General features: G+C 37.0%; 1 protein-coding gene across 24 annotated transcripts in view; it reads left to right on the top strand.

The window, feature by feature from the left end:
• The window catches only part of LOC144974868 (SLIT-ROBO Rho GTPase-activating protein 1-like), a 231,729-nt gene that overhangs the window by 146,739 nt on the left and 62,490 nt on the right, over nucleotides 1-22,500 (top strand). For 13 of the 24 annotated variants that reach the window (XM_078918268.1, XM_078918261.1, XM_078918267.1 and 10 more), the window contains exon 2: nucleotides 13,610-13,983. The exons of the other annotated variants lie outside the window; for them this stretch is intronic. In XM_078918268.1, the coding sequence (XP_078774394.1) occupies nucleotides 13,899-13,983 (85 nt within the window). In that variant the 5' untranslated portion in view covers nucleotides 13,610-13,898. The remainder of the gene's footprint in view (nucleotides 1-13,609; nucleotides 13,984-22,500) is intronic. 24 annotated transcript variants of the gene reach the window in all.

Raw genomic sequence — 22,500 nt, 5'->3', positions numbered from 1 at the left:
TTATCAAAAAGTCACTGAAATCTCAGGTTTGATCATTTTTATGGGACGAATTGATGGTCGTCTGGATTCATCGAAATTTGAAGTTTAACTTGTCTGGCTAAAATGAAAAAAAGAAGATATTGTGACATTGTAAGGCAGTTTTATATGTATTGATAGATTGATGGACGAATGAATAGAGTGAGTGCCTGACCGTGTTCATTGTTAGTACCGTTGTGGTTATTGGAGCTGGGTCAACATTGTGTCGAAAGTGTTAAATGTCAAGGGTCGCCTTTAGTTTGCACTCTTCGATTTCACTTCGAGGTAGGTGGAGGGTGATGTTGACATGATGTGGGTGCTTAGTGTTTGCTGATCGTCCAAAATTGATAGGATGTCAGATAAGTAGCTTGGACCCATGCCAAAATAAAATAAAAAAAAAATAAAATAATGAATACACTGCTTCACTTATACTTATATACCGTTAGGGGCAGCGTGGCTCGGCGGTACGGTCTTTGCTTCGTACCCGAGTTCGAATACCCGCTGCGCTGGCTTTGAGCAAGTCACCTCGCCCTAGCTCAGTTAGCCGCGCTGCACTGCGACTGACGCCTGGATTATTCCAGTCTTCCCTTGGAATAGACCTTAAAGACAAATTTCCCATATGGGATGAATAAAAGGAATTTATTAGCAGTCTACTTAAAGAACCATATTTCATTTCTTCATGCAGTACAAGATATGTCTGTTAGACTCCCCTTTTGTATTACAAAATATCCATCACTGCCTACAGTCAGGTACTCATTTATACCGTTGTGCCTGATTGGTTAAGTACAAGATTGAAATGATAAAGATGAGTGAAAGAGCGAGTTAATGAATGAGTTGGTGAATTAGAGGGCATTTGGATAGATAAGTGCTGGATGGATGAATGGTTGGATGGATAGAGGGATGAAAAGGTGAATAAATGGATAGTAGATGGATGGATGAATACAATCACATGATGGGAATCCGTTTGAATCACTTTCCATCTTTCTGAGACATTAGTAGGTCAATCTACAGTGTTAATGTTATTAAATGTCAGAAAGGCCTGTTGACTGTTTGACCCGATACTCTTTAGTTTAAATGTGAAAGTGATAGGCTCTATGAGACAGTGACCTACTTTCATCCCCTTTCCATCACTCTCTCATCCATTAGGAACTTCCACACTGTTTCATCCATGCACATTAGTACCTATATCTATATTGAAACTCAATAATACGGCAGTATTAGTAAAAGGCTATTAACCTGCCTTAGTCTGGAAAAACACGTATTTAAGAATTTGGCAGGAAAACACGTCCTTCAGATATCGATCGATCTAAATGACCCTCATCTTGGCAAAAACTCTCCAACCTGGGACTTCGCGAAGTATCCCTTAGATATATTATTTTGTGTGCTGTCTTTACTATTTATTCGCTCATCGTACACAATCTTTACTTAAACCCTTTTCAAGCTAAGTTCGGTTATACTATAATCTCCCATTGTATCCTACCCTTTTCACTTACAGAGCACTGAAATCGATACGACACAGGCTTCATTGAAGGACTAGAATTTTTCATTACATTTGAGGTCCGTCAAGAGTTCAATCGGTAGACCATTCGACTCAAACGGGGCGATTTTGAATGGAGACATTCACAATGTTTTAAATTATTTTTTTCCCCTTCTTTTTCTTCCTTTTTCTTCTTTCACATCTAGTCACCCAGTAGTAGCTGGTCTTTTTCGATATTGGGCGGCCTGCGATACTTTGTAATATAGTCAGTCTGGTGTCATATCTAAAGAGTACCAACCAATCATCATTTTCCCCTTCACGTAACAGAAATCGGGATAAACTCCTCATGGCTCTGTAGGGCTAATTCCAAAGAGAAGTGAATGTAACATGCAGTATCGTCAGATGATCAATAAAAATGGGATACATAAATGCTTGGAAGAAACCCGATTAATTGAGTGTGTGAGAGAGCAGTTATATTCTGAGTTGCATTTTCTTTTTCTTCTTTTTCTTCTTCTTCTTCTTCTTCTTCTTCTTCTTCTTCTTCTTCTTCTTCTTCTTCTTCTTCTTCTTCTTCTTCTTCTTCTTCTTCTTCTTCTTCTTCTTCTTCTTCTCTTCTTCTTCTTCTTCTTCTTCTTCTTCTTCTTCTTCTTCTTCTTCTTCTTCTTCTTCTTCTTCTTCTTCTTCTTCTTCTTCTTCTTCTTCTTCTTCTTCTTCTTCTTCTCTTCTTCTTCTTCTTCTTCTTTCTTCTTCTTCTTCTTCTTCTTCTTCTTCTTTCTTCTTCTTCTTCTTCTTCTTCTTCTTCTTCTTCTTCTTCTTCTTCTTCTCTTCTTCTTCTTCTTCTTCTTCTTCTCTTCTTCTTCTTCTTCTTCTTCTTCTTCTTCTTCTTCTTCTTCTTCTTCTTATTATTATTATTATTATTATTATTATTATTATTATTATTATTATTATTATTATTATTATTATATTATTATTATTATTATTATTATTATTATTATTATTATTATTATTATTATTAAATTCATTCATTCATTCATTCATTCATTCATTCATATCATTCATTCATTATTTATTTATTTATTTATTATTTATTTATTTATTTATTATTTATTTTTTTTATTTTTTTTTGTGCTCATCAAGAAACTGTATTCGATCTCCCCTATGATTTAATCACATTTTGAACATCTATACCGTTTGGAGGTGATAGGTCACAATAAGGATATAAAATAAATTCAGTCTCTATCTCTCACTCTCAGAGTTGAAGCGTTGATGGTCACAACGTTTGGACACTGGATTCAATGATGGTGTGAAGGATGGCGTGGTTGCGACTTACATTATTGATTGGTGGGGTCGTCGGGAGATGAATGGGTGGGAGAGAGGTGGAAGGGAGATAGATGGATGAATGGACAGACAGACAGACACACACAGAGACAGACAGACAGACAGACAGACAGACATATCGATAGACATACAGACAGACAGACAGGCAGACAGATAGATAGATAGATAGATAGATAGATAGATATATAGATAGATTAAGTATGTGAACAGGGAGTTAAGAGTTGGGCAAGCAAGTAGTCGAGCAATCAAGCAGATAGATAATAAGATATACAGAAAGATCACAGAGGTGGAAGGGAGATAGATTATATATGGATGGATAGACAGACAGACAGTTAGATAGATTTATAGATCGATAGGTTGTCAGGCAGGTCGATAGGTAGCTAAGTATGTGGACAGGTAAATAGGCAGGCAGGTAGCCAAGCAATCAAGCAGACAGTAAGATTGACAGAAAGATCACAGACTGACGAAAATGCAGTTTAAGGGAAAGATAGATTGAAGGAAAGACATATATAGAGACTGAGAGAGAGAGAGAGAGAGAGAGAGAGAGAGAGAGAGAGAGAGAGGGGGGGGGGGAGGGAGGAGGGAGATTAAAGGTTATTTAGGTTTAAATATGATGATTTATATAGTAATGACAATATTATAACCAGTAACAGTAACAGGTTGACATTTGCAGCGTACCAAGTTTCATTATATCCAGTATTTATTTTAACCCTATTTGGTCATGCCCTGTCATATTGTGGCTAATGATAGATGTTGTCATCAATCACTTAAACCTTTAAAAGCAAGCTCGAATTGATTTCTCCCTCCCCCCCCCCCCCAATCCTAATACTCATTATTCATCTAGATGCGAACTAGTCGGTCTCTGGTTCGAGTCCCGCTGTGGACGGCACAAAGTCGAGTTCTTAGATAAAGCTCTTTACTCACATTATCACACCGCACTCAGGTGTAAGATGAGTACCTGATCGGTAATGGCGCCGTTTCTATCGAAAACAAATTGTAATAGCGCCTCATAGGCGTCATACCTTGTGCTATATGTTGTCTTGTTGGCTTGGGAACCCTTGCAAATCGGTTCGAGCACATGTTACTGAAATTTAGCCGTTTTCCCAAAGAGCAAGCAATGGCGGTAATGAGATCAGGGTTTTATTAAAGCCTTGGTCGCATCACCGATGATACTTGTTAGGACAGCGACTAGGTCCGATGTCAACTTTCAGAGTGAATTCTAGTCCGATCTGAAGAGGTTAAACACATACTAGTTTATAATTAATATTATTACATTGTGCTGGCAACCTGCATTAAATTATAATAAGAGCCATTGATTGAACATGTGCCAATCTCCATCTTTATGGTTTGTAAGTTTCAGTTGAAAATAATATTACATTTTTTTCTAAACGTACACCCCCGCCCCCTTCCCCGGCCTCAATATCTCTTCCTCCCCCAGTCAACTCTCTCTCTGCTCTCTCTCTCTCTCTCTCTCTCTCTCTCTCTCTCTCTCTCTCTCTCTCTCTCTCTCTCTCTCTTCACATAACCTGTCTCACTATATTTTATATATTATAATATTGCGTACTCCATTGCCTACCTTTCCTTACGATTCGTCTATCCATCCATCTTCATGCATACCTTTCGATCATTCCATCCAACCTCCATTTATCCGTCCGTCTGTTTGTCTGGATCACTGTTTATCTACCCTACAACGGCTTCCTTGTCTCCTTAATAATATTATTGAGGCGTTCCCAATATTATTTCCTCACTCCGATGCGTTTCACATTGTGTTGATTAATTTGATCATTTCAATTTCGTCAACACCTTAGCCTTCCTGTCAGTTCCCCAACCCTTTTATAGCTCATGTTACACCTTAATTAACTGATTTGCACTTGCTACCGAAATGACTTTTTTCCACTCATTCTCATGATAAAACACTCACTTTTGCTCAGATTTCCTATCTTTTAAAAACATCTATCTATCTATCTATCTATCTATCTATCTATCTATCTATCTATCTATCTATCTATCTATCTATCTATCTATCTATCTATCTATCTATCTATCTATCTATCTATCCATCCATCCATCCATCCATCCATCCATCCATCCATCCATCCATCCATCCATCCATCCATCCATCCATCCATCCATCCATCCATCCATCCATCCATCCATCCATCCATCTATCTATCTATCTATCTATCTATCTATCTATCTATCTATCTATCTATCTATCTATCTATCTATCTATCTATCTATCTATCTATCTATCCATCCATCTCTATTTCCATCCATCCCTCTTTTTACCCCCCCCCCCCCACCTCTCTCCCCCCCCCCCCCTCTCTCTCTCTCTCTCTCTCACACACACACACATATATACACACACACTCTCTCTCACACACACACACACACACACACACACACACACACAATGTTTTGGCACAAACACTTGTTGAATGTTTTTCAAAACGCTACAACATGAAGTTAAAGAAATGCACGCATCATTGCGCCAAAACATTTATTTTCCCATAGCTTAAGCTTCCGTTTGCTACGTCAAGACCTCAAACAATCAGTCTCTCGGGCACAGGTAATGTTTTCAACCTTAGAATTAAGCAGAAGCACGCTAATTATACATCTATTGCATTGATAGTCGTTTATGAAATGACAACGTTTGCTGAATGATAAACAGGAACGTTTAGGAGTGAAAAGAGAGGGGAGAAAATAATAACTTGTAAGGGGTTCTTTTTAATGAGGTATTATAACTGACGTTGGGTTTGTTATTCCTAAAATTGCATTGACACGATTGGTTTAAAGGACACATTTAGTTGTACAGATTTTCAGTTTTCATCTTGTAAAACTTGCAATAAATGTCTCTGGTATATGAATTCTATCCTATGAAATATGATTTTTGATAGAAATGGGTAGTCAATAAATCGAAACACCAGTGGGGTATCTTTTAAATAATTCTAGTGGGTTTAAATCGATACATGGTTTGCACAATCCCTTGTCCAGGTGGGACAGAATTTGTGGTATTGTAATCCAATCTGTCACTGATTCCACTCGATTTAGATTGCCTTTGTTGGATGACGAACAAGGTAACAACCTGGCCATATAATCCATGCTGGTTATTTGATGTTCTCTTTTCAGATTTCAGATTTGTCATGTTCAATTGTCACACATTTTCCTTTTCTGTTCAACATTTGTGTTGTTCCAATCTTACACAATATTCTGACGTTCTCTGCTCTCAGATTCTAAATGGTCTCTGTTTCCAAATTAATTGTGAATGCTTTCTGCCCACGATCAATGGACACAGCCATTTTTCTACCACTCATCCACAAAAGTTGTACAAATTTTATCGTATGTTGTCATGTTACGATGCTACACTCAATGGGGTTACACGGCGTAAAATGAGGGCTATAGAGGCGATGATGAAGCCTTACACGATACGCGGGTAGTAAACACTTTGTACTGCTTCCTGTTACGTTCACACCCCGGGTAACCGAATCGTTAAATTTACACAGTGAACGCCCCACGCCACTTGCCTTGTGGCTTACAATCAGATATCAATCAATCACAGTGGTGCAAAGTTAGGTCCTCTTCGATTGTATCAGCGAATAAATGTGGTTTTAACTGGAGTATCACGCATAACTCGATATCCAGCCGGGAAGGGATGATGTCATTGGCGGTTATCAGGTTTCTTGTTCACAAGTTAAAAGGATTGTGAAGTAACTTTACCGTCTTATGTGTGGTCTTGTGGTATAATGATCGGATTCTGATCTGTAGGTAGCTACATGGATCATTCCCCTCTCATGGGCGGCACAAAGTGAGTTCTTGGAAAATGCTCTTTTCTCGCATTCTCTCACCATACTTTGATGTCAAATGAATTGCCGGTAACATTCAGCGTTGTCTCTGTCCGAAGAAAAAAGTAAGAGCACCTAACCAGGCTTCATGCCTTGTTATTCATATTAATTGTTGCTGTTGGCTCTAGATCTTTATAAAGCACTTTGAGCACATCTAGTTGATATTGCTCTATATGATGGCTCACTGTTGTCTGTGATATTAGTCCTGGCTGGCAATCCAAAAATAAATGGTTGTTATCAACATATAAACGAAAATCAGGGATATCAACAGCTCCACCCCCCGCTTCCTTTTTAAAAAAAAGGTATTTGTTAGATAATGATATATAAACAGCAGACACGTTTTATCGCAATCTCATTGGTAAACAACACGACGGCCGAGATTGTAAACGTTGTAGCTCCATTGGTAATAGTAGTTAGTTGTTGTGATAATGGAAAGGTCGGAGTTCAAGATTAAAGTAGTAAGTAAATAGACTGTGTTTGGTTTTTATTTTTTCTACAGAGCTGGACAGGACCTGTATTAAATTATGATAAAACGCCCCTATGTTATTGTCATTATCTCTATTTGACAACAAGGCGAAAGGTCAAATAAGAAAACATACCACGGGGCATATCCAAATGCTTCTATTTTCTACGCATAGTATAATATAATATGAAATAGGGAGTGTATTGTTTCATGAACTAACTCTCTCTCTCTCTCTCTCTCTCTCTCTCTATATATATATATATATATATATATATATATATATATATATAATATTATATATATATATATATATATATATATATATAAGCTGCGGTAGATTGAAAACATAAACGTTTTAGAAAGGAACTTCCTTCGAATAATAAATGTCTCTCGTCTTTAACATCTCATAGATGTTTTGACGATACCTTTATGACCTTTAACTCACTCAAGCCTAGAGTTTTTTGCTACTTTTCAAAAATTGGAGAAAAAAAATGTATTAAAAATGAGCATGATCAAAGATAGTTATATTTAACTACCATTAAGATGAATGACTCCACTCTAACAAAGAAAGTATTGGACTGGAACCCTCGGGGCAGAAGATCAAGGGGAAGGCCACGAGGAACACGGAGAAGAATTAAAGAAGCTGATATACAGAGAAGTGATAAGACATGGAATGAGATTTTTTTAAAAAGTTAGCTCAGGATAGAGAAGGCTGGAGGCTGTTTGTCTGTGGACTATACCCTGACCCAGGGTGAAAAAGGCAATGGTGATGAGATCGGGGTTTAATCCTAAAAAAGTTAGCTCAGGATAGAGAAGGCTGGAGGCTGTTTGTCTGTGGACTATACCCTGACCCAGGGTGAAAAAGGCAATGATGATGATGATGATGCTGCTGCTGCTGATGATGAAGATGTAAAAACTAAAAACATTAGCTTTGATACTACGCCTATAATTTGTCTCATAAAAATGTAATAAATTATAGGCAAGGGGTAAAAGTAACCCGGGTAAACTACAGATATAGTCGGTGTTAGGGTTGAGTGAGTTAACGGAATACAAAACTGCTGGCGCTGGGTTTCGAACCTTGTTGGCTTGCATAGTTACCGTCGTAATTTTCAGTGTTCTAGAGATTATCTCTCCGACATTGATTAATATGGAGTGTGTATGTGTCAGTCGGGGAAAGGAGTAAAGCATGTCATTCATCACCTTCATCATCATCATCATCATCATCATCATCATCATCATCATCATCATCATCATCATCATCGTCACCATCATCATCATGTGAATGGGAGTGCGTGTATGTACTTGAGAGAGAGAGAGAGAGAGAGAGAGAGAGAGAGAGAGAGAGAGAGAGAGAGAGAGAGTGTGTGTTAGTGTGTGTGTGAGAGAGAGTGTGTGTTTGTGTGTGTATATGAGTGTCTGTGTGTGTGAGAGAGAGAGAGAGGAGAGAGAGAGAGAGAGAGAGAGAGAGAGAGAGAGAGAGAGAGAGAGAGAGAGAGAGAGAGGTTAGTGACCCCATGCGAGGTCATTCATCATCTATCAGCTGCGACTATTGTTCTCTAAATTCTTTTGTTTTGGTTTTCGGAGGATTAGGGGGAGGATTTATTTTTAACCCGACCCGACCGAGTTCAAACAAAATAAAGATCCTTCATCTCTCTAGCTGTTTGAAAATTAACAAGTTACAGCCGTACTCTGGAAAAAACTTGTATATAAAAATTTGGCCAGAAATCTCGTTCTTCGAATTATCGATCGATTTAAATGACCTGTATCTTGGCAAAAACTCTCAAACCTTGGACTTCGCCAAGTCCCAGGCTTGAGAGTTTTTGCCAAGATGAGGTTAATTTAAATCGATCATTATTTGAAGGACGAGTTTTCTGGCTAAATGTTTAGAAACGTGTCTTTCCAGAGTACGGCAAATGACTGGTTAAAATGGGTGTCGTAGAATTTTAAAATAAGGCCGACGTGGAGCAAAGTGAATTAGGAATCCATCGAGATGGCGGGGCTGATCGCCGACTGCACTTACACCCGAGGGATCTTGATTCGAGCCTCGCTAACGGCATTTTCTCTCTCTTTTTCTTCTCCATTGAGCAATAAGCATGGCCTTAATTATTCATCTATTGACATGCTCTGTGCTGCGGCTGACGCCTAGAGGTGATATCGGTATTTTCTGAGGATAACTTTAAAGAAAAATTTCCTCCTTTGTTGAACAAAGGAAAATTGATTAAATTTTGTTTAGTTTTTTAAAATTGTTTATTATTAAAAAAAAAAAAGTTTACAGTAATACGAAGTCTGGTAGTCTGTCGTATTTATGATAATGTTTTTTGGGTTTTTTTTTGTTGTTCTTTTTTGTTATATCGTCTTAACATCTAGCCATGAAACAGACAGGCTAACCAAGCTGAACAAATCAAATTATAGATAGAGTCCCAGTGTGTCTTATGTATTGAAAGTATATTTTAAAAATTGGTGTTACAATGTTACGCTTGAAGCACAATTATTTTGTCAAAGAATGAAATAATAATAATAATATCTCAACAGTAGCCCCTAATTTGGTTGTTATGACTCTACACTAGTCGCTCCTTAATGTCACTAGTCGTCGTCAATGTTCGGTTGTTTTTGTCTTCATCGTCGTCATTGTTGTTGTTGATGTTGGTAGTGGTTGTTGTTGCTTTGTTGGTAGTTGTAGCGCTGGTGTCGTTATTGAGAGTAGTGTTGTTGTCGCTGCTGCTGCTGTGTTTATATTACTATTTATATTCTTGTTTTTTATAGACTTTGTTGGTATGAAGACACCGTTTTGATGAAAATACCATGTTTTGGCAAGTTGATTGTCATTTAGATAGATTGATGATTGGAGTAAAAGATTTCTGGCCGAAGGGGGGGGGGGGGGGGGGGGGGGGGGCGGGAGGGGGGGATAGGAATTAGGTATGATTACGTCAGGTCTATGTTGACTATTTAGCCTTGGAAATTGTGACCTGGCAAACATTTTAAAATGGTATTCATTATGTATGTATTGTAGGGTGATGTTAATGTTGCTGTAGATATATTGGTCACAACATGAGTTTTGGTGGTTTACCCCTTTGATTCGTCTTAAAATGGAAAGTTTTATTAAAACTTCCAATGATTAAAAAAGGCAACAAACAAATCACAAGAAAATAGCAAAATATAAATCACCGAAAAAACAAAAAACAAAAGTAAACAAAACAGAACCTCTACAGGACAAACAATGTGTGTGTGTGTGTGTGTGTGTGTGTGTGTGTGTGTGTGTGTGCGTGTGTGTGTGTGTGTGTGTTTGTCGCCTACAATGATGTTATGTATTATTATATTTATTGCTATCTTTTTGACCAAGTGCCAACTTATAGACGAAAATCAATGTCTTAGTACGTTAAGGCTGTCTTTACTGTTTGGCTCGTAAATGGTATTATGGGTATTTATAGTAATACCCCAGTCTGTTACTGTTTATTTTATATATATATAATATATATATATATATATATATATATATATATATATATATATATATATATATATATATATAATATATATATATATATATATATAAAGCACCCGTTCTGGAAAAAGAAAGAAAGAAGGTAACACAACGAACTCATACAGAGAAATAGACAAACAAAAAAAGTCAACCAATCAATCAATTAGTCAACCAATAAATATATTAATCTATCAATCAATCTACCGATCAGTAAATACAAACCTATCATTAAATCAATAAATAAACCTATTTGATTCAATCAATCAATCAATCAATTAGTCAAGCAAAAAACCTATCAGTGAATCAATCAATCAATCAATCAATCAATCAATCAATCAATCAATATAACAATCAAAAGCATTGCTGTTTGTATTGCTCTCTTATTGAAAACGGTCTGGTATGTAATCTTAACCAAATGATAAATATGTAATAAGCTATGTTCTGAAAGAAATTCCATCGTGTCGATAAAAATTTAGTTTGTTTTTATCTTGTTCCCCCCCCCCCCCCCCTTTCCCCCATTTGTTGGTGATCATTTTAAAGTTGTTTGTACCTTACCCTATCCATCCAGCTGATATCCCATGAAAATGGCAACTCTTAGCTACAGCAGTAATTGTAAAGGAACTTGATCATGGCCGCCCACAATACGGTGATAACAGTTGTCGGGAGAGTATGAAAACTGGCGAATAGTTGGGTTTTTTTTTTTTTGTTTTTTTTTTAAGTTGTCAAAATGTCCATTAGATTAAAAGACAAAAACTTTATTTTTTAATTTCTTCTTCAACTACTACGAGAAAGACTTGGAGAAGGTACAGCTAAAATGTGTGATTTATCAGTTAAAACTGCTAAAACGTGTTTATAATTTCTTGGCAATAATGCTGTTTATGTGTGTTGAAACAAATATAAAGAAAAAGAAAATGTACTCTGTTCATTTGGTCTCCTCCCATGATAAATTATTGCTCATATCTTAGATTTGATATTAAAAATACGAAACTGGAAAACCCGTATGTTGATTGGTAGATGAAAACGTCTTTACAAATGCAGATACCTTTCACTTAATCCACTATCTCTTGGCGAAGGCATATAATAATAATAATAATAATAATAATAATAATAATAATAATAATAATAATAATAATAATAATAATAATAATAATAATAATAATAATAATAATAATAATAATAATAGACTTCTTGTACATTCCTGTAGTAATTAGACGGTGTCAAATAGTGACATAGACTGAATTTCCCAAGGGATCCATGTATCCAGTGGATGATTAACTTCGTCATTCCAATTGTTGAAGTGAATGGTGTGGGCGAATAATAATAATAATAATAATAAATAATAATAATAATAATAATAATAAAAATAATAATAATAATAATAATAATAATAATAATAATAATAATAATAATAATAATAATAATAATAATAATAATAATAATAATAATAATAATAATAATAATAATCTAGAGGGTATTAGAAGACGATGATGATGATGATGATGATGATGATGATGGTACAGAAATCGTAGTGTTCGGTGGTGGTGTTTGTGGCCAAACACTATCATTGGTATCATCCTTATGTTGCTATTTTCCTCCTCCTCCTCTTCGTCGTCGTCGTCGTGTCGTCGTTGTTATTATTTTGTTGATTTTTTTTAAAATTGTGAAATACACGACAATCGTTTTTAGTGTTTTTGATTTGTTCAAAACAAAAAACAAAAAAGACCAGCTGGGATAATGGTTAATTGAATCAATGCCAATCTTACATGGACCATTTCTACAGTTCTTTAGATGAATTATGTAATGTTAAATAATTTGAAAGATATTCTAGAAGTTAACTCACTCAACCCTAACACCGAACTATATCCGTAGTTTATTTACCCGGGTTACTTTTACCCCATGCTTATTTCTTACATTTTTATGAAACAAATTATAGGCGTAGTATCAAAGCTAATGTTTTATAATTTTTGCATGTTAATGGTAGTTGAATAAAACTATCTATGTACATGCTTATTTTTAATTCCTTTTTTCCAATTTTGAAGAGTAGCAAAAATCTCTAGGAATGAGTGAGTTAAGAATGTTAACAAGGCTTGTATTTAAGTCTGTGTGGTTTGATAACTTGACGTACCGTCTCTGTTGTTATCGCCGGATACTCTTTTGATTTTCTTAGCGCATCAGGACATCTGTCGGATTTTTATCGCAGAAGCACTCGCAAGTCCATTCCCTTATCAATCATTAATTATAAACTGAGAATTGCATTTTTGTTTAAGTGGATTCATTTTGACGAGGATCTTGTTTGTTTTTTTTCAATGGTGGGAAGTGACGTAGACTCAGACTAGACTTTGTTAGATTGACATTTGGTAGTCTTATATGTACTCAGCCTCCCCCCCCCCCCCCCCCCCCCCCCCTTGTCTTAATTTTCTTTCTTTCTTTTTTTTTTTATGTTGGCGGAAAGGGGAAGGAGGGGGGGGGGGGGTGAGGGTCTTGTTGATAAAGAACTCCATACAGTAAAGTGTAAATTTAAAGTATTTTTCTGGTGCTAAAATCCCCCATAAATGACACTAGCTGCTTTAGCCCTGGAATCAAACAAAACAAAACAAAACAAAACAAAACAAAAACAAAAAAAAAAAAACCCCAAAAAACCCCAAACAAACAAACAAAAAAAAAAAGCAATACCGAAAAAAAAGAAAAGGAAAGAAAACTATAGACCAAAAAAAAAAACAAAAAAAAATATATAAGAACAACAACTGTAACTACAAAACAAAACAAACAAAATAAATAAAATAAGAACAAACTTAAGAAAGGCCTAACGGTTCAAGTGAACTTATCTCCCGATTTCCTAAATCGAAAGTATTGCCGTTATTCGTGTTTTGTCTATAATTGTTGTATGTTAGTGTGGGCAAAGACCTCTTTAAAAATATTCAAAGATTACTAGATATGTCTAACATCATATTATTCTATGTGTATGTTAATTAATTTTTTTTCTGAACTTATAGTGGGAACAGGAGATATCATAAATATTTAAACTATGACAGTAAAATGGCATTTTATTGAATTGTAGTCAAGAATTTGCATATTTGCAATTTTTTCATGAATATTCATTCGAAATGGAAATATGAATTTCATTACCTGACATATTTTGAGTCGACCAAAATATCTCTTGACATTTGGAGTTTTTCAATTCATGACCGACCAGCAATGGCCTCGTGTGAGTGGACGAAGGGAAGTAACTGTTGAAATTGAAATGCGGTCAAAGAAGTCCGTAGGAGTTGTATACCCTACCCGATGATGCGGTCAAAGAATCGCTACTCGCTGTTCACCTGTGCGAGACCTCAAGAGTTTTGGTTCACCGAGACGCCTCACATCTTGGGTGAGTTAAAGATACATATTTGTCTAACCTCTCTCTCTCTCTCTCTCTCTCTCTCTCTCTCTTCTTCCTCTCTCTCCTCTCTCTCTCTCTCTCCTCTCTCCCTCTCTCTCTCTCTCTCTCTCTCTCTCTCTCTCTCTCTCTCTCTCCCTCTCTCTCTCTCTCTCTCTCTCTCTGAGATGCTATCAATACCAAATAAATTTGAATTTAAGAGAAATCCCGAAAATTCATAAATATAATTTGATATATAGAAATATTATTATTCTGTGATCCGAAATGGTATTTAAAAAATTGTTTTTGTTTGATTTGTTTTGTTTTATTTTTTAATTTGCTCTCATTCCTATTTCAGCCTTTCTCTTTTTTCTTTGTCAACTCTTTTTACTCTTTGCCTCACCTCCCTTCACTCGCGCTCTCCACCGCTCTTCCTTCCGATCTCCCCCCCCCCCTCTCATTCTCTGCGTATACTCTTCCTTTTCTGCCCCTCCTCTTCCTACTCTTCCCTCCTTTTCTGCCGCTCGTCCTCCTACTCTTCCTTCCTTTTCTGACTCTCCTCCTACTCTTCCTTCCTTTTCTGCCCCCCCCCTCCCCTGCTCCTCCTCTCCTCCTCCTCCTCCTCCTCTCCTCCTCCTCCTTCTCCTCCTCCTCCTCCTCCTCCTCATTTTCATCTTCCTCTTCTTCCTATTCCCCCTCTTCTTCCTATTTCCCCCCCCCCCCTTCTTCCTATTCCCCCTCTTCTACCTATCTGCGAAGAGTGCTACTCCAGTCTATGCAGATAATATCGTGAGATGAATAAAGGGAAAAAATCCAGTTGAAACTTGAAATAAACTTACACTCGGAAAAGGACAACTGGTACTGCGACAACCACATTTCTCAAAGATAAAGCGTATCACCATTACGACAGATAACCATCGTCCCATTTCTGACTGGCATCTGGTGCCACGAACGGCGTAGTTGTGTAGAGAACACATCGAGAAACCATATTCTACGTGTTACTGTTTTCAATTATGTAGGCAGAAAAGTCGACAGAAAAGAAAATATAACTTCAAATCCATAAGACCCCAGAAATCGGAGTTTATCTCGGGTTATATAGCGTGAAACGTACAATAACAATTTCTTGCTACCCCCCTTGGGAAGGATGCAAAGCACTTTCAATCAGATCTTACAAACATTTTCCTCTTAAAGTCAGGAAATAAATGATAATAGAGTTGCAGTTTTCTCTGAATGATGAACATTAGACTTAGCAGGTTTTGAAAGTCGTCTCATGAATTCATCGATGTTTGAAGAAGAAAAAATAATATGTCTGTCTTAAATGTTTAAAAAAACGTGTATTTTTTGTCAGTGTAGGATAGTTGGCAGTAAGCAAATGGTTTACTGCTTGAAGCTCGATTAAATGAATAACAATATTCAAATGGATTAAAAATTTTAATTAACTTTAATTAACGAAGACATTGTGGACGTTTCGGGTTTCCCTTTGTCAACAAAACACGATGAATGAAACACTTAAGACGTTTGAGATATGAGAGGGTGGCGAGAATGACTATTGCTAATTTCCAGCAGACTATTATTTCCTTGTCATCTGATGTATAATATATTTATTCAGCACACGACCCTAACCTTTCGTCAAATTGGTATGACTTAAACGTATTAAATTACTTGGCCTTTTTTGAAAGTAGGATGGTGAATAATTTATGGGTTTTTACTTCATTATTATAGGCTTGCCCCCCATCTCTCTGTCTTTCTTTCTTTCTCTCTCTTTCTCTCTCTCTCTCTCTCTCTCTCTCTCTCTCTCTCCCCCTCTCTCTCTCCCCATCTCCATCCATCCAACCATCCATCCATCTATCTATCTGTCTATCTCCCTTTTCCCCCTCTTCCCTCTCTCTCTTTACCTTTTCCTCCATCTTTCTCTTACCCTTCTCCCTCACTTTCGCTCTCTAATTCGATCTCTCTCTCTCTAATTCGATCTCTCTCTCTCTAATTCGATCTCTCTCTCTCTCTCTCTCCCTCCCTCCCTCTCTCTCACCCACTCTCTCCCTCTCCCTCTCTTTTATTTATTTATTTATTTATTTATTTTAGACTTTATAACACAAACATAAAAACCTACACACACACGCGTGCACACGCAGAGTCGTACACAAACTCTCAATCTCTCATCCCATCTTACTCAATTTCTTTCTTTCTAATGCTTAATATAATAGAAAGTAATGGAATTTATAGTAAATTTTGTGTTTTCAATAAAGAAACAAATAAGACATTGCTCGGTCGTTCAGCGGCACTGTGTCTCTTCTTTTCACAAAAGTCAACCAATGTCAAGCGATATCAGAGACCGGATGGGTGACAGTGATTGTGAAATATTATGGTCCCGACTTTGTGTCCTTGTAAGAAGACAATTGCCCACATTACCCCACTCAACATAGGTCAGATTGAGTACCTGGCTGCACGCAGTGACGAATATTGTCAAAGTGTTAGTACAAAAAGGACATCTGACTGGCGACTAGTACGTTATGAGATGGAAATGTGATTCCATATGGACTGCTGGACGAATAAATGACACATTGTGAAACGCATTGAGAATGGTTCAATCCGTTCACATATTTATTTATTTTATCACATAAAGATTACATTTATTATTACGGAAGTGAAATCATCACACCACTTTTCCGGTCCTTGACAATTTGGCTTTGGCTATCACAGATTCACTTCAAGTGTCTTGTGTGAAAGCACTCCGATCCTCACACTTACTTTGCTTTGTCATAAAAAAATGTGAATGATGTTCCTGTTTTGGTTTGGTTTTGTTTTGTTTTCTCATCAAAATTGTCACCAAGGACTCTTGAATATTAATAGACAACTTGGAAAGGGATCGAGGGTCGTAGATATCATTTATTTAAAAACCTACAATAAAACACATTTCGGTTTTTCGACCAGTCGTCAAATCATACATTGAACGTTGCGAAGAATGAGCAATGCTATATTTATTGAGTCGTGTTGGCAGTGTGCATTTTAGTCTAACGCTGGGGAAATGATTGGATAAATATATAAATTGATAAATAAATGAATGAAGAAAGGAAGAAAAATATGATTTAATTTATAATGAATAACTAAATAAGAGAGAGAGAGAGAGAGAGAGAGAGAGAGAGAGAGAGAGAGAGAGAGAGAGAGAGAGAGAGAGAGAAGCCAATTCTATTCTCACAATTTTTACAATACATATAAGTTAAAAGTATTGAATCTTGGCGTGTTTTGAGTCATAATTTTATTTACACATTCCCACTTTTTTCGTCTTGCTCAATGCTTTTTGCAATGGGTTAGTCCATTATTTTTTTAAATGATCAATCATCTCAAAACTTCTATTGTATCAGAGTTAATCTTATGTAATCCTTACTAATAAAATTGGATATAGATTATTTTTAAAAAAAGTCCATTGCGGGCATCGATTTTTGTTTCTTTAACCATAACACTAATACATGTACTACATTGACGTGTCGGGTCACAAATGTGAAGTTCCAGTCTGACAGATTTCCTTCTTTTTTTTTTTTTTTCGTCTTTTTAATTTATTTAATTAATTTTTTTTTAATTTTTTTTAATTTAATTTTTTTTGGGGGGTAAAAAAATAAGGGGGGGGGGGGGCTAGTTAATTTATCCACGCTTGTTTCTGGTTTTTGATCATACCTTTACATCCTTTATTTCAAAATCGTACACTATTGCTTATTCACCAAGTTTTCCACTTTCATATTTTCATAAAAGTTGAAGACAATTTGTTCCTGTCCTACATTTGCAATAATTTCTTCACACCGTGACCTTTTTGTTGACGCCATTTGAAATATCAAACACCGGAAGCTGAATGGCCCGTCAAATGTATAAACCTACTCATATTAGCAGGTCGGATAACCAAACGCAATGATTGGCTTGGTTTAACATTGTTATAATGGACAATATTCGTCGTTGGTTGGAGAATACTGTATTTCCATAACATTGAGATATCAGACCTTGTTATATAAAGATAAGTTGTCATTCAGAGCCAATAGTCCCATGGATCCGGAGTTTATCCGCGTGAAATGGGCAATAACAATTGCTTGCTACCCTTTGGATAGGACGCTAGTCTATCGCAAAGTACTTTCCGCCAGATCTTACAGAGCCAACTACCTAATCACTGTCGGGTGGACAGAGAAAAATCTCGACTGCATCCCGGATCGATCTCGATCTCTTTGCGTGTGAAGCGAGTGCTCTACCAACTAAGCTATCGGGACCTTGTTATGGTCACGGGCTTTTTGTTGTCATGGGATTACTCTCAAACCAACGCAAAATATTATGTTATATCAAGCCCATAATTAGGTTTGGTTTTACGGCCTGAAAATGTGTGCACGTTGGTAATCAATAAATAGCATCTATTGAATATCCTTTTCCATTCATAATTTTTTTTTTTTTTAAGTTAAAGGAAGGTTGGATATTACGCATGAATATTTTACTGGACGTTATTAAATTAGTCATTGCTTGAATTAAGCACAACGAAATAGCCTTCTCGTCTTCTATCCCTTTCGTTTTTATTTATTACTTTTTTTGGGTTTTTTTGTTGTTTTTTTTTTGTTCATTCAAATGTCAAACACGAGGTGTGGAAGTACTTGAAATACATATAACAAAAGCGTTACTTTCACACCTATATTATGCTGGCTATTGTGTTTTCAGCCGTTCTAGAATCTATAAAGGGAGTAAGAATCGTTTGTCTGCTTTATGTGACGAATCACTGATAATCCAAAATGGGATTGGAGCTTCCTTTGTTATCCCTGATGATATATAAATTGCTAATTTACGTGACTTTTGGATTTAGCCAGTTAACTGCTCGCGTACTCTATGAAAACACGTATTTAAAAATTTGGCTAGAAAAATCGTCCTTCAAATATCAATCGATTAAAATGATCTTGGCAAAAACTCTCAAACCAGGGACGTCAAGGAAGACTTTGCGAAGTCCCAGGTTTGAGAGTTTTTGCCAAGAAGAAAGTCATTAAAATCGATCGATATTTGAAGGACGAGTTTTCTGGCCAATTTTTTTAATATGTGTTTTTCCAGAGTACGGCAATGTTCTATTGGTGCGCGTAGGTGTTTGGGCTTTCCCGATTACTTCTCGAATTTTTCATAATTCGACACTATTCTGCTTTTATGAATGACTATTTGACATTTTATTCAAGGGTTACCCATTGCGCCTATCTGGTAGTAAGTTAGGTGGCGCAATACCCACTAATCGTGCTCAAAGCATTTTATGAAAGGTTATCCCATGGCCAGCCACTTTTGAGGTGTTGTTACAATACTTTTTCGATGGAGTCGACGTTGTTAACGGTCAGGCACTCATTTTACACACGAGTAGGTTGAGAGAATGTGAGTAAAGGGCTATTTCCAATAACTCAACTAATACATTGTTCACAGTTTGACTCTGGTCCGGAGGTGAGTGTCATACCACAAGACCTTCGCCATGAATCCATTTCCATTTATTCATTGCGTACCTAATCGTCTTGGTGCGTCACATTGTTAACAACACCCTTTTAAATCACAATGAACAGACGCACTCGAGATATTTGTTTATAGGAATTCCCGAAGTTTTGGTTGGTTATTCATTGTGCGGATGTGGTGGTGATAGGTGGTGGCGGTACCTGACAGCACCCGACGACTTTATACCCCTGTAATGACTTGATGTAGGGTATTATCTCCAATGTCTTATCACCTATCACCCCCACTGACTGACTGACTCACCGTGGTGAGGTATTTGATATCATCATGAAAATACCCAGGGATTCGCCTACGCATTACATTTATTATTGGGCACGAGTTTCCTTCCTGTCCGCATGATTAATGCCAGGCTATGACACGAGATAAATAACGTCACATTAATTGTATACTTGCATGTCATAACACTTTTTCTAAAACGTCATTTATCGATCGACTGGAATGCCAATAAGTTTTTAAACCCGAGTCTTTCAAATCAACCTTTAAAATTCTCTTTTCAAGGTCAGGTTTAGGGTATTTTTTGTTCAAAGTTGTGACCAAGTCTTTTAAACAAAATTCATGAATTCGCCTTAAAAAGGAGTCTCTGGTTTAATACTTTTTGATAACTCGAGGGCCATATTGATATATCGATCAAAGTAGTTGACTAAAAAAAAAATGTTTTTAACCAAAGTAAGGAAGAAAAAAAAAGAAAAGAAAAGAAGGTGCCTTGTCATTGTACGGAATTATTAAGGCGTTGATGATGGAGCGGTGCCATCATTGTAACTGATCGGATGGGCACCAATGATAGTATAAACTGGGCACGTATATTTACCCAATTCGACCCAACTGTGAATAAGTACCTTGTTATAATATACAGATAGACAAGTGGTGTTTTGTTAGAGAGGAAGATAGCTCTATATTATTATAGTCTTCAAGTGGAACAAATTAACTAAATTATGGGGACACGCAATGAGTGTGTTGGAAAAAAAAAGAAGTAGAATTGCTTTACATATTTTAATTTATTCTCGTAATTTCCGCGTCTGCCACGGCAGGGAGACATTAGAAATCCCCTGGTGGGACTAGGACGTTACCAAATATAGACATCAATGGGCGAGTGGACTTAGACTGGACACGGATAATCTCCCTTGTCTCGCCAGATGACCATGTCAGAATGTGGCATCACAGCCATCTCTGTTGTAATCAACACAATGTGATAATCTGTAAGATAGACGACATAAGAACATAGATTTACTTTCCAAGAATAGAACAGACCTTAATTTCGTAATGCCACATTGTTAAACACCTGGTGGTTATGTCAATACAGACATCCAAAATTCTCCACGCCAGTCAGCCGTTCTCCTGTGTGTCAGTGTCATTGATATAAGTCTGTGACTGTCTAACTCTTATATATATCTATGGCTTTTAACCCGTTGTACTTTGAAAGACACGTATTTTAAAACTTGGCCAGAAAACTCTCGTCCTTCAAAAATCGATCGATTTAAATGGCTCATCTTGGATAGAACTCACAAACCTGGGACTTTTCCAAGATGAGTTCCATTTAAATCGATCAATTTTTGAAAGACGAGTTACAAAATAGTTGCAACAATACAAAAATTGCCTCTCTCCTTTCCTGCCATGGCCACAGTGTTATGTGCATAATGTATTCTTACCTACCTAAAAATTAAAAGTTGAAATTTTAAAAATTGGGTATAATTATATATTATCTTATTATGATTATAGACATCATTTTTAAAATGAAGATGACGCGACTTTTATAATTTTTGTATTAGAAACCCGTTTTGTTTTTAAAAGGGCATCAAACTAAAATACTTTGAACTTTCGTCCGCCTATGGAACCATTATTCCATAAATTCCAGAAATATCAGGGAATTTACCTTGATGTTATTTTCGGCCGTCGTGTCAACTGTCGTGGCAGTGATCGTGCCCGTGTCATTGACCGAAGAGACGAGAGGTGTAAAGCCGAAAGCCGATTTACAAATGGCGTCATGTCGAAGTGAGCTTGGTCAATTCCATTCAAGAGAAATCTCTCTCATTTTCGTATACGTCCACTCTCTCATCTCCCGCTCCAAGTCCTGCGTATTTTATGATTTTCTGATGCCTCTTTCCCAACGTCCTATTCCCCCCCCCTCCTCCCCCCCCCCCCCCCCCCCCCCCCCCCCGGAAAAGTAGATGAAACCACACACACACACACACACACACACACACACTCACGCACACACACAGAGCGAGAGAGAGAGAGAGAGAGAGAGAGAGAGAGAGAGAGAGAGAGAGAGAGAGAGAGAGAGAGAGAGAGAGAGAGAAAGAAAATCACGGGGAAAGGGGAAAAGGGGGGGGGGGGGGGGGGAAGGGGCGGGGAAGAGAACAAACGACATAAAACACAACCATCTCATCCCGCATAGAAAGACATGCCATAATATATATAAAGACGGGCGCATTCAAAATCATAACACAGACTTTCAGTTCCCTCCACATAATTCGGTGGTTCCTCCAATCCTAACATCTGTTTATCAGTAGTGATGCCGTGAGCTTTCCAATGTGTTTTCATTCACTCATGTTTATAGACCAACACCAAAACACCGTCTACTGTCTGCTACATTTATCTAGGTCTTTGATCGTCGTCTGTAGGTATACACATGAACTGCCGTACTCTGGAGAGATGAAAACAAAAAGTTTAAAAAAATTTTTGGCCAGAAATCTCTTCCTTCAAATATCGATCGATATTAGTGACCCTCATCTTGCCATAACAAAAAACTCGAAAGTAGAGCTTCCCAGGTTTGAGAGTTTTTGATAAGATGGGGTTATTGTTTGAAGGATGAGTTTTCTGGCCGAAATTAAAAAAACAAAAACAAAAAAAGCCCCCCAAAAAGTGTCAGAGTACGGCAGTGTGTTATAGTCCAACAAGACCTGGAATCCTTTGATACGTTTCATCGTGTTACTCACTGTTACGCGAGATACTTGACAGACAGATGTATGCACCTACTGTCATGTACCGCCGTACTCTAGAAAACCCCATATTTAAAAATTTTGCCAG

The sequence above is a fragment of the Berghia stephanieae genome, chromosome 6 (assembly GCF_034508935.2).
Source record: "Berghia stephanieae isolate SIO BIC M18660-M18661 chromosome 6, UCSD_Bste_1.3, whole genome shotgun sequence".
Taxonomy (NCBI): domain Eukaryota; kingdom Metazoa; phylum Mollusca; class Gastropoda; order Nudibranchia; family Aeolidiidae; genus Berghia; species Berghia stephanieae.
The sequence above is the reverse complement of the archived record's forward strand: the minus strand, read 5'-3'. Positions and strand labels throughout refer to the sequence as shown.